General features: G+C 34.0%; 1 protein-coding gene across 4 annotated transcripts in view; it reads right to left on the bottom strand.

Moving 5' to 3' along the window:
* KIF27 (kinesin family member 27) overlaps nt 1-14,118 on the bottom strand; it is a 68,343-nt gene that overhangs the window by 34,188 nt on the left and 20,037 nt on the right. For all 4 annotated transcript variants that reach the window (XM_039875666.1, XM_039875665.1, XM_039875668.1 and 1 more), the window contains 4 exons: nt 9,734-9,940; nt 2,769-2,938; nt 2,209-2,312; nt 736-891 (listed from right to left, as the gene is read on the bottom strand). In XM_039875666.1, the coding sequence (XP_039731600.1) occupies nt 736-891; nt 2,209-2,312; nt 2,769-2,938; nt 9,734-9,940 (637 nt within the window). The remainder of the gene's footprint in view (nt 1-735; nt 892-2,208; nt 2,313-2,768; nt 2,939-9,733; nt 9,941-14,118) is intronic.

Here is a 14,118-nt window from a genome sequence, read left to right as displayed (position 1 = left end):
TTCCTTCAGTTCCCCTAAATGTGACCAAAGAGTTGTTTTTCATTGGAGTTGGGGAAAAGAAATGCTAGCATCTCTTATTCCTTCAATTCTTTATTGAATTTCAAATTACTCAAGGCTCACAATTTCAATATATGGGGGAGGGACCCAAAAAGCTTGAGAAGTGCTTTTTAGGGCAAGCCTAACATAGTGAGGGTGAGGAGAGGATATGATACATATGCCCAATCTGGCAGAAATTGGGACTAAGGAGAAGAGCTAAAAGCTTGGCTCAGTCAAGAGAACAGCTCTCAAGAACAAATCCTTTTATCTTTAGAGGGATAAAAATCAAATACATTTGAAATATAAAGTTTATGATTAATGTTAAAAATGAACTATCCAAGAAAATGAAGACTAATTATTTAAAATAAAGAATTACTAAAATGAGTTAGAAAACCATCGCAAGACATATTCCCAGATGCCTAGTACATTTCTTAAAAAGTGACAGAAAACATTAAGTGCCACAGAGTTTCAATACAGCACAGGGGTTCACACTGGTTAAAACAATTCATAGATGAATCCCAATATAACAAAGTTCTTTTAATAACTAACCTCCATATACTGGCTCTAGAACACACCCTGGTATACCAAATTCCAAGCTACCATAGATAGTCTTGAGCATCAAAAACTAAAATGTTACAACATCAGAATAATTTTAGAAGCTTTTCTTTCTTATATCAGCTGTTTACAGGATACTATTACCTGTTTTCATTAATTCTTTAATTAGATCTTCTTTCATCTTGATGTTAATTGTAAGTTCTCTCATTTTTTGTTTTGCTTCATTAAGTATGAGTTCTGAATTCCTTAATTTTTGCAAATTCAACTCTTGACTCTCCTGGAGACATTCAATCTTTAAATCTTTAAAATAAAAGAAACAAAACTGAGAAAAAATTATCTGCTTCTGTAATATTCAACAGAAGTAGAGCTGAAAAACAAAAGCAGACACAGCAGTCCAGAGGTAGCAGAGGAAAGGACAAAGAGAGACAGGGAAGGAAAGAAAAAAAAATTACACAGCCACTGGGACTTTGGTTTTCTAGCTTACAGAAGGAGTTTTCATTAATTGTATCAGAACTACAGGATAAACCTGTGTGTGTGTGTGTATACATATATATATGTTTTAGTTATATCCTATAGTTCTGATATAGTTTTTCATTGCTCTTAGACATTCTGCAATTTGAGTTTTTAACAAGTTATTTACGAAAAGTGTGAAATCTCCTGGTAGAAGGTTGAATTTTTTTCATATTAATTTTTAGTTTTATTGTAATCAAAGAATGTTGTCTATACCAGACTACTCAGACTGTGGGCCAGGCACTATTTCTTACTATTTTACAGTGGAACATAAATCAACTATGTCGCTGTTTTAGTTCAGCTGACCTTTTTTTCATAGAGAGAATTCCTCAGCAAAGGAGCTAATGCACTGATTTACATTCTGGCATAAGTTTCTTAACTAGCTATAGAGCAGTAACAGTTCAGGAATGGCTACTTGACTCGCACTTATACATAGTATCTGTACATTTTAAAATTTATTTTGTGACACAGTCAATTTTTTGTTAAAAATTGCATGCATAGGCTCTTAAAAATGCTATTTTTATAGTGTAGGATTTATCATGTTATTTATATTCTCTATACTCTTACTTTTTGTGCTTTTACCAGTCATCACCAGATAAATGAGTTAAGATCTCCTAGTATAGTTTTTGCAACATAAATATTTTATGCTGTTATTTGATGCATAAAAATTCTCAATTGTGTACTCAACATTATGAGCACATACAGACTAATTTGGCTTCAATGCCAAATACATCACTAATGGTAGGCATGTGTGACAGTGAAGCAGGAAAGCAGACACCTAGTAAATTACTTAAGATGTATTTTTAAATAGTCAAGAGTACAATGCATACTAACATAGGTTTGAATGTAAAATCCCTATTATGAGAGATTTAGCCTATAACTCTTGCCAGAATTGATCAGTGGGAAAAAAACATTTTTATTCAGGAGTAAAAAAGAGTGAAAAATTAGAGGGAGAACAGAGAACATGAAGTTCTGCCAACCAAGAAAGCACCCTTACCAAGTTCTTGTCTTTAAGAACTCCTAGATGCTTCTTAAATTATTGACTGAAGAAAAAGAGAAGTGTCTTATAAACATTACAATCTAAATCACTTAATAAAGTCTGTGTACCTTCATTCCCCAAACTTGACTTTTGTTTTTGATCATGAATATCATTCAGTTCAACAAGAGAACAAAGGGAGCCAGACTTTTGAATCCATGAGTGACTTCTAGTTCTGAAAAAAAATGATCAGGATCAAAGGTAACTTGTCGTTAGTGTCTGGTAATCTGCCCTCAAATTAAGCTTCCTCAAAAACTGACAGTAATGTTAAAAGAATTATTAATTACAGAAAATAAACAGAATTTTACTAATATTCCCACCCATGTTGGACCCAGTGGAAATTCCGTTATGTTTGTTGCCATTGTGGCAGCAGAATCAGGAAATTCAAAACTTTTCTCTCTGAAAATTAAAATGCAACAACTATAAAAGCAAAATTATTTTTCAATTGTAAGACTGATGATGTGTGTTCAAACACTGGTTTCATAATACATTAGTTGACAGTGTATGTAGCAAAAAGTACCTACTGTTATATTAAATGGAAAAGATATACTTTAATGAAAAAAATCTATGTGTATATATATTTAGTGCATCATAAAATTATGTTTATTAAGTAAGTTTATATTTAACATACCTAATATCAGATTTCTCTTGGCCCTCTGATTCTTCCTCATCACTGTTATCAGAAAACTGGCAGTGGATGACTTCATCTTGGTCTTCTATATGACCCAGCAGCATCTGACTTCGTGTTCGGAATCCAGCAACTATGCGATCCAGAGAGTACGCAGCAGGACTTGTGTAGACCTTATAAGTGATTCCCCGACCCAACAACAAAAAGAAGTGATTTTTAAAATGTCTAGTTTTATCCGATTACTCAAAATGTTTTTAACAGGTTACTAGTTACTCTTAAAATATCCAATCATTGAAAGTGTACACGACAACCCCCAAAAAAGTCAAAATTCTTTTCACAAAACTATTGTCCTCATGGACACATATATCTTTCATAATCTACACAGCTCTTCCTCTTCTAGAAAGTTCTTTTATCTTCAACTATAGCTTCACGGAAAGTAATATTCAAAAATTAAACCTTAGAGAGGCAAGAATGAAAACTCACTCTTAAAAGAGCATAGGCACTCCCCAATGAACATGAAGTCTACATATAATATAATGGGAGGCAACTGTTTCTCAGCCCGCTAGTCATCCCAGTTTTGAACACCTGGAGAATTGTGGCATTGCTGCTAAGGATCTGTATCCCTCTCCAATCCAAATCTACCAGATGGAGAAATCCAGAGCTATCACCACTCCCTCTGCTAAGGCAAAATACTCTCAATTTGGAAATCCAAATACATTTACTCACACTTTACATGTGCTGGTTTGAGATAGCTGAATTAATGCTCTAAGTCAGGGATCCCCAACCCCTGGGCTGCAGACCAGTACTGGTCCATGGACTGTTAGGAGCTGGGTCGCACAGTAGAAGGTGAGCAGCAGGTAAGCAAGCAAAGCTTCATCTGTATTTGCGGCCGCTCCCCAGCGTTAGCATCACCACCTCAGCTCCACCTCAGATCACCAGGCATCAGATTCTCATAGGAGCACTGGTCTCTGATGCCAAAAAGGTTGGGGACCACTGATCCAAGTAACATATTTAATATGTATCATAGGATATTTAGATGTTCATTTGCTAGCTTCAGAACTTTCTATATTATAACGTGCTTCTATTGGCAATGTGCCTTAAGTTCTCAAAAAATGAGCTTGGAAAACAACAATGAATTAGAAACTGCCTTTTTACTTTTATTATAGTTTCCATTACCAAATATTTCTTTTCAGCACCTCTGTGTAACCATACCTCAGGGTAATTTCTCTCAAAAAAAAAAAAATGTAAATAATAAAATCTTAGAGGAGACATTCAATTTATTAATATAAATCACTAAAAGCTATTAAAATAACAATATACAGTGAAATGCGTACATCACATGGTACTCAAGATTCAATTGCCATGGGTCCCTCATGTACCCTCTCCCAGAAAAGCCTACCTGATTCATTAATATCTGATTTTTGTGCCTCCACTGTTGGTCACCTAATAAGACCATCTGTCCCATTAGCACTATGATGGATAGCGGGTCAAGTTTTCTAGGTGGCCTCCCAATTTCTAGTTTGGAGGAGTGGGGGAACATTATTTATAAAAGAACCAATTCAAGAAGTATTTATCTAACCAGCACAATGTACCTAGTATGGCCATTTGCCCCATAACTGATAGGCATCAAGGTTTCTCTTTGTCAGGGGACAGAAATCATCTCAGGAGCAAATAAAGTTTTTTGTTCAGAGTCAAAATTTGTTCTCTGAGATTATAATTTGCTTTTAAAATTTCTTTTTACCAAGTAAACTAAATGACGCAGCTTAATAATGAACACCAAACAAGTTCTGCCACAACGAGTAACATTTAGCAAGTTAATTCTTTTAACAGTCTTTCCACCCAACACAATGATTCTTTGCCCCTTCCAGGCTCACAAAGCCTTCTCTAATCCGGCCCTTTCATATTTAGGTATTCGGTCCTGTTTCCCTCAATTGCTTTGGGATTCCAGAGCTCCCCAATAAGGAATATTTTATCATTTTCAGCCATATCCTAAACAGTGCTGATCACGTATAAGTACTCAAATAAGATGACTAATGATTCAGATATCTGAGATGTATCCAATTAGAAGCTAATTTTTTTTCTAACCTTTTCCCCCCTAGAATTACACAGCCACAGGGCTAGAGAGAATTTAAGGGTTACTGAGTTCACCTATCCATCCCAGGTTTGACTCTCTCCTGTAATATTGCAAATTATCATTTAACAGCTGTTCAAACACATTCACTGTGGGCATCCCCCTCAGAAAAACTGGGGCCTCTCATAGCACCACTGGCAGTTCCCACTAATTAGTCCCTCTTTCTATTCCCTTAGCACTCTTCACATTGGTCCCAATTTAGAAACAACATATAACAGTAATGATAAACCTTGAATATTTGAAAACCGTAATCATCAGACTAAATATAGAAGTGCTTCAGATTTTCCCCAAAGTCTTTCAGCAGTGTAGTTTTTCTCTGAAAATAATCTAATTTGACTTAAATTGTGGTACCCAGACCGGAATGTAATATTCTAAATCACCATTAGTACATAGAAACAGACATGGAAAGGCAGCCAAAATGGGAAGACAAAGAAGCAGAAACCATATGACAGAACAGAACAGAGATCCAGATATAATGAAGTCAAGTCATCTAACAGATGCAGAGTTCAAAACACTGGTTATAAAGATGCTCAATGAACTTTTGGGAAATGTAGAGAACTCCAACAAAGAGATAAAAATGGAGATGGCGATAATAAGAGGGAACCAGTCTGAAATGGAGAATGCATGATCTGAGATGAGAAATATATTAAATGGAATAAACAAAGTGAATAAAAAAGAGGATCACATGCCCTATCTAGAGGATAGGAAAGCCAATCAGGACACTCGAACAGAAAGGCAAGAAAAAAGAGGCCAAGACTATAAAGATGATTTAAGGAGGATATGGGATACTATTAAGGCTCCAAACATTCGTCTGATCAGTGTAAGTGAAGAAAATCAAGATGTTGAACAGCTGCTTGAAGAAATAATGATGGAAAACTTCCCTAACCTGGTGAAGGAAATGGACATAAAACCCCAAGAAGCTCAGAAGATACCAAAAACCAGGGATCCAAAGAGGCCCACAACAAGACACATCATAATTAAAATGCCAAAGGTTATATACAAATAAAAAATTTTAAAAGCAGCAAGAGAAAAACAACTACATATAAGAGAACACCCATACGACTGGAAGCTGATTTCTCAAAAGAGACTGTGCAGAAGGGCTTAGCAAAAAATATTTAAAAGAATGAAGACCCAGGATATACAACGAAGAATAATTTATCCACCAAAGCTATCATTTAGAGTTGAAGGACAGATAAAGAGCTTCCCAGACAAAAATAAACTAAAGGAATTTATCACCACCAAGCCAGAATTAAAGGAAATGCTGGAGGGACTTCTTTAAGAAGAAAAAACATGTATCAAAATTAATACAGGAATAAAGAATGGTAACAACTACATTCCTATCAATAAGTATCTTAAATGGAAAAGAATTAAGTGCTCCAACCAAGGGATGGAGTGGCTAAAAGGATAAAAAAACAAGACCCATACATAAGAAAAGGAAGGGAATGGAAAAAGATATTGCTGTGATGAACCTAGAAGGTATTTAAGTCAGACAGAGAAAGATAAATACCATATGATTTCATTTATATATGGAATCTAAGGAACAAAAAGAACAAACTAATCAAAAACAGACTCACAAATTTAGAGGACAATTTGGTGATAGCCAGAGGGGAGGGAGGTTGGAAGACTGGGAGAAAGAGATGAAGGGATAAAGAAGTACAAATCAGTTGCTGAATGATGGGTCACTGAGATGGGAAGCAGGGCATAGGGAATGCAGTTAGCATTAATGTAATGGCTAGGTGGAGAGCCAGAGGAGAGAAAGAACAAATAAGGGGATCGTTTTATAAAATATATAAATGTCTAACCATTGTACTGTATACTCAAAACTAATAAAATAAAATATTTAAAAATATATAATTCATTCAGGAAAAAAACAAAAAGATTTTACAATATTCCACTTTTGTGAATCTGGAGATTCCAGGTTTTTAAAACATATCCCTTAAGAATGTTTTGTTTGGTTCTCTTAATATACAGTTATGTCAAGTACTGAAAGCGATATTATGTACTTATTGCTTTTATTTCCCTTTCATGATACCATATTTCATCAAACCTAAAATGCCATCAACTGTGACACACCATTATTTTTATACCACCAAGAAAGAAAAAAAGCTGTCAAACTGTGACATGCCATTAATTGTAAAACATATCCTGCCATCAAAGATAAAATGTGAAAAAAAAAAAAAATAGGTGAGTCTTACAATCAATGAAATATAGTAGATTTTCATCAGCACAATTTGTGGTATTATACTAAACCTAAGTAATAACTGGGACCACCTTTGTAAATTTCTCCTTTCCAAAGTGCCTTTTTAGTATGTATTGCACTGGATCTTGGCTTTAATTACATCATATTTACCACATTAAGAAAACAGAAATCTGTTATATTTTTTTTCTTTAAGTTTAAATCAAGATTTGATTTTGCATTTCATCAGATGACTTTTTGGTATTTATTAAGACAAATGAGTTTTTCTCTTTTTTCATATTAATTTGATAAATAATATTAATACCTTTTACTTTATTTACCTGTATACTGTTTTGCTGTGAGGGACAATTTCTTTATGATTCCTGCATAAGTAGATATGTACTATAATTCCATTTTGGTGTTCAACTTTTCAGATTAAGAGATAATCAAAAACTAATGTGCAACAATCAGAAAAAGTATACAATGGTATGCCTTTAGGATAAATTTTAATCAGCCATTAAAAATTATATTATAGAAGAATATATAATGACTGTCAAATGCCCATGATATATTGAGAAAAGCTAGTAACAAAAAGTATACATATAAATATAACATAAATAATACTTTTAAAATAAGATCTTTTCACTCTTTTCCTCCAGTATGTATAAATAAGCATATGAGAAATAAAATCAGATTCTTTTTATAATCAACTTAAAAACTGATTAAGCTACTTTTCCCCTTCTTCTTTTGAAAGTATCTTCAGTTGAGAAACTATTTCTCTTGGACTATTTTTACTTCAAGAAAATATTAGAGCTAAACTCAAAAAAAATATTAGAGCTGGAAAATATAAGCAAGACTTCTGCCAAGAAGACAGAAATCCAGGAGAAAATGAAATGATACTTCAGATGTCCTCTGTGGCTTAATTGTACTAGTTTCGGTATTCAATGAGACCTCTTATAACACTGTAACAGCAAACAGGGCTCGAACAAGGCTTGCTATACAATGTGTCTTTCTGTGCAAGCCTGCCTTTTCATGTCTGCTGCAATAACCAGACCAAGCAAGAGAAGTGGCCAGGATTCCTGGACACACAGTAGGCACCAGAGAACTGTCCAAATTGCTGATCGTATATGACCTTTGCATCTTCTTCTTTTTTCCCACTTTTTTAGTGGCTATTAAGGGTTCTTTGGGGGTATGGGGAAAAATTTTTAAACAGAACTAAATTAAGAATTTGCCAATTCAAAACAATAACTCTGAAAGTCTTTATTCTAGTCATGTCTGTTTCAGGTCTAATCAAACAACTAGAGACAAGAAAAGAAGAGCCTAACAGACCCCATGCAACTCTACCTCCTCAAGAGTGTGTGTGTGTGTGTGTGTGTGTGTGTGTGTGTGTGTGTGTGTGTGAATGTCTAGTAAAAAAGATTAAAGACCAAGAGAGAGAATAAATATGTGTAATTATTGTAATCAGGATAAAAACGAATGTTATTTTTTAAAAATAAAATAATGGACAGAAACAGGAAATTATTTCACATAACTAGCCTATAGTTTTTAAAATTTACATAGAAGACTTGACATATAAGTATTAAGTTGAAATAGCAGATATCAAATTTGAATCATGTGAAGAATTTGTTCTATGAAAATTTACCATGTATTCAACCATAAGAAAAATGTCAATAACTCTACAAAGTAAAACCAAAATTAATGATAACAATGGCTTGAATTTTAAAATTCAACCACTCAAAATTGAAAACCATACTGGTAAGGATAACATCTGTTTAACTCTAAGGCACTGAGCCTAGGACACAGTGGAGGCGCCCATTGACATGTACTTAATGCAGTGCCAGGGACTTTCAGAGTCAGCATCTCATGTAAATCCTCCATCCACCCCCGTGTTTCCACAATCATGACAGATAAGAAACCTGGGCTCACACAGGTTTAGTCATACACACATAGGCCTATACAATGGAGCTAGTGTTCACTCTCAGGTCTGCCTGACTACAAACTCTATGAAGCCATGCATATTTCTTACCCTTTGACTGTAACCATCACATAGATCTCAAACAAATCATTTCCCTTCATAAAAGTAATAAATAGAAACCAAAATTCATGAATATGCTCATTAGTCTTTTCCACAGTGGAGATTACTTGATTTTTCAAGAGGAAACATGTGCATATATTTACTACCCAGACACATATTCATAAATAAAAATTACAACAAAAGTTCATATTGATCTTTACATGGTCTTGATTATGTCAGCTTGGCAAGTAATACATAAATGTCATTTGAGAATAATAGGACAGACCAAATAAGTAAAAATAAATACCCTCCAACCTCATCTCAACTTGGTGTGGTTAAAGAAAAACAAAAATTCATGAAGATATCAGACTTAGTCATGTCTGAAAATATGACGGCAATGGATAGCTTTTCCTCCTTGATGAACATAGACATTATCTTCAACTATTCCTTCCAAATACAACTATACATTCTTCTATTTATTTTCTTATTAAAAAGCATAATTAAGAGAAAGAGAATACACAAAAGTCCATGAAACTAAACAGAAACCAAACTGTACCTGCTGAGACTGTACAAACACAATGATATTATATTACATATATTATGTTTTAAATATCAAAATAAGAAAGAGATTAATGTTTAGACTTTACCTTCCTGGCATCTGATCTTGCTGGGACATAAATATAATGCCCCAGGTGAGTATCAAATGGTACAGTATATGGTCTCTTTTCAGGTATCCTGGCATCTGGCCCATCTCCACAAGTTTCCTTAACTGAAGAAGTCATTGACAGGTTAAGTTTTGTTAGTTCTTCATTCAGCTGATCCATAAGAAGTTGTTGTTCTATTATTTTTTCATTCTTTGTAGGAGAGAGATGAGAATTTTAAAATTAGAGAACTTCAGTAAGTATGTAGATAATAATTAAAAATAAATTGTACATTGACCAAAATCACACCTAGAAATTACAACTACCTTAACTGTACAATGAAACCTCATTTATCCAAAGACTATCTTTCTGATGTTCACAGTATCTAAGACTGTTCTTATTGGTAAAAACTTTTGAATAGTAAGCAGCAACAAATACAACATAGAGTTAATTACTCGAAAAAATAAAAGCGCCCCATATGCTGATTGGTTGGTTTGCCAACCTGAAGCACTCTGATTAGTTGATCTTTATAAAAGTTTGGACTTTCTGAGTGAAATCCAAGAAATAAAGAGAGACAAGAGAGCTGAGAAGTGGAGGAAGAGTTACAAATTGCAGAGGTGGAAGCAAAGGAGACAGAAAGTGGCAGCAAGTGCAGTGAAGTGAAAGCCTTTACTCTGTGGAAAAGAAATACAAAAGCACAAAGAGATAGAAGATAGGCAATCGATAGTCCTGAGAGAAAGAACTTGGGAATCAAAGGCAGAACAAATTGTATGTCAGGAAGGAGAGGGAGGAGGAGAGGGAGAGAAGAGAGAAAGGGGAGAGTAAGAACCAGAACGGGGTTTAATGTTTTATGTATCCTCTAAAGAAAAAATTTAAAGTATATCCAATTCAGAAAGTTCTGATATCAATCTTTGTTTTGTAAGTGCAAAATTATGTAAACAAGAAATTGTCATTCGCCTTAATATTTCACATGTACTACAATGTTTAAAGAGGAAAGAAAACCCTAAAGTTTCATTGTTAATGCTGAGCTATAAAAATACCACCTTATTAAAAAGTCATGCATACAGATAATTGAGATATAAAACAGAATGGCACATAGGTTGAGAGTGGGTGTTAGATGGAATCCTCAGACTGTCTGGGAAAAGGGTAAAAATATCAATTAATATTAGACTTCATTAAGGCAAGGCTGCATGATATACTCTCTAGGATAACCACTAAAAAAAATAGAGTACGACTTCTAAGCTAATGAAGTAAAGATTAAAAATTCACAATTCAAAAGAAAGTAAGAAAGAACAGAAAAGAGAACACAGAGCAGGTAGAATAAATGAAAAGGACAACAGTGGGATTATAACATAAATAATAGCAAAAACGTTAAATTCAAAAGTGAACTAAGTAATCCAATTAAAAGATAAAGATTGTCAGAGAACACTGTAAAATTAACCTGCTGCTAAAAAACACAACTAAAATGACACAGATTAAAATTAAAATGAGAAGAGAGATACCATGTAAATATTAATCAAAAGAAAGCCGGAATAGCTATGTTCATATCAGAGTAGACTTTAAGGCAGAAACCATTACAAGATTAAAAAAAGAGGTAAAAAGTGATAAAAACATCAACTTACCAGGATGACGCAATAATTCTACATTTCCATGTACTTAATAACACAGCTTCAATATATATAATGCAAAAATTATCAGTACTTCATAGAGAAGTGAGATAAATCCAAAATCATAGTGACAGATTTTAATATCACTCTAAATTACTAACAAAAAGATCCCCCCAAAATGAATAAAAATATAGATTTGAATAATAGAATTATAAGCACTCAATGATTGCAGAATATACATATTTTCAAGAACATCTGTAATATCTATAAAAATTGCCCTCATGCTGAGCCATAAAGCAAATTTAAACACAAAGGACTGAAATCATAGAGACCACAATGCAATTAAGTTAAAAATTAATAAAAAGAAATCATCCATGTGTTAGAAAAAAAATAACTATATAACCCATAGGTCAAAGGAAAAAGTCACAATAAAAATTAGGAAAAATTTTTAGCCAAATGTGGAGAGCAAGTAAAGACAAGCATAGGAGGAAATATATAATTATAAATGCATATATTATAAAATAAGAAAGGCTGAAAACCAATGAACTAAGCATCCACCTAAAGATAGCATAAGATCTGTACCCCCAAAAGCAGGGGTAAATAATAAAGGTAAGGGCAGAAATCAATTAAATAATAAACAAACATATACTAGAGAAGATCAACAAAGTCAAGAACTGCCTCTTTGAAGAGACTAATAAAAGTGACAATCCCCTGGTGAAGATGATCAAGAAAAAAGAGAAGGAACAAATGACCAGGAATGAAAAAGGGGTTATCACTAAACATCTAAATATGTTACAGAGATAAGAGACTAGTATAAACTTATGCCAATAAATATGAAAACTTAGATACAGTGGTCAAATTCTTAGAAAAATAAACTTACAAAAATGGGGGCAAAAAGAAAATATGATTGAATTAAAAATCAAAATGTTCCCACAAAGAAACAGTCCAGTCTCAAATATTTTTCAGGTGAATTCAATATTTAAGGAAGAAATAACACTGCTTTTTCACACAATCTTCCAAAGTATAAAAAAAGAGGGAATTCTACCTAACCTATATTATGAAGGTAACATAACTTGTTACAACATCTGACAAGAATTTTTTGAGAAAGGAAAATATAGGCCAATTCCACAGGTGAATATAGATGCTAAAATCCTAAACAAAATAATAGCAAACCAAATTAAGGCTAACTGTAGAAAAGAGAACATAGCATACCTGACTGCTATATCCTTAGAAAGACCTGCTCACGAGGTTTTCTATTAGGTGGTGTCTGGGAACTTGGATTCTGAGAGGGTTCCCAACACCCTGATATGAATTGTTTGTACAGACAACATGGTCTGTGTCGAACGCCTGCTTTCCTTCTGGAAGTTTGGAATATTTGCGCATGCTAGGCAGAGAGGCCTTTATTAACAGCCCTCAATAAAAATTATAGGCACTGTGTCTCCTCTGAGTTTCCCTGGCAGACATTTCACATGTGCTGTCATAATCACTGCTAGAGGAATTAAGCATATCCATGAGACTCTACAGAGAGACAACTCTTAGAAAGTGCAATAGTTTCCTCCAGATTTCGCTCTATGTGCCTCTGCCCTTTGCTGATCATTGCTCTCCTTTCACTGTAATAAATCTCAGCCACGAGCATGACTATATGCTGAGCCCTCCAAGCTGATCATCTAACCAGAGGGTGGTCTTGTGGACCATAAAACACAATACAACAAGGACAAAAAAAAAAAAGGGGGGGTGCGATTCCAGGAATACAAGACTGGTTTAAAATTAGAAAAATCAGTATAATCCACATTAACAAAATAAAAGAGAAAATTCATAATAAAGAAAAACCACTCGATAAAATTTAATATGTATTTATAATAAGAATTTTCCTTAGCTTGATAAAGGGTAAATAAAAAATAGTTACAGCAAACATGGTACTTTAGAGTGAAATGTTGAAAGCTTTTCCTCTATGACTGGAAACAAGACAAGATGCTTGCTATCACCACTTGTATTCAACATTTTATTGAAAATCCCAGCCAATGAAGAAAGGTAAGACAAAGAAATAAAAGGTATAAAAATTATAAAAGAAGAAATAAAACTGTCATCATTTCTGGGTGATGTAATTATAAATGAAAATCAAAATAATTTACATAAATATTAGAATTAAAAAGTGAATTTTAGTCAGGTTGCTGGATATAAAATATCAACACACAAAAATCAATACATTTACGCATACCAACAAACTACTAAAAGGAAATTTCAAAAAGATTACATTTAGTGCCATAAAAAAAAAAAAATCACGTACCTAAGTTTAACAAAAGATGTGCAATATTTTTACACACACACAAACCATTATTTAGAAAAACCAGGAGGTGGCTCCATAGTGTGTAGTGATTAGCATGTCTGCTTTACACACAGAAGGTCTTGGGTTTGCACCCCAGGTGGAGCCATGGACCATATCCCAGGAGTGCCAGGCCCCAAGGGGCGCCAGGCCCCAGGTGCACGAGTGTGTGGGAGGAGATGCCCCGCCTTCAGAGATACAGTTCTTAAGTGTAAATGGCAAAATCCATAGGTCAGGGGTGGAAGTGAGGGGAGGAGAGGAATTAAAGAGGGGGAAAAAGAAAAGAAAAACCAAAGGAAACCTAAATAAATGGAGGAATATACCATATTCATTGATTAGAAAGAAGACTTATAATCAAAAGATGTCAACTCTTTCCAAGTGGATCTATAGATTTAAAGCAATCCCAACCAAAAATCGCAAAAAGTTTTGTGAGTTTTTTTTTGGTGGCCCTTGACAGCTAA

Source organism: Pteropus medius, unplaced genomic scaffold (genome assembly GCF_902729225.1).
Source record: "Pteropus medius unplaced genomic scaffold, Ma_sr-lr_union100, whole genome shotgun sequence".
Taxonomy (NCBI): domain Eukaryota; kingdom Metazoa; phylum Chordata; class Mammalia; order Chiroptera; family Pteropodidae; genus Pteropus; species Pteropus medius.
This window is presented reverse-complemented; position numbering and strand designations above follow the sequence as displayed.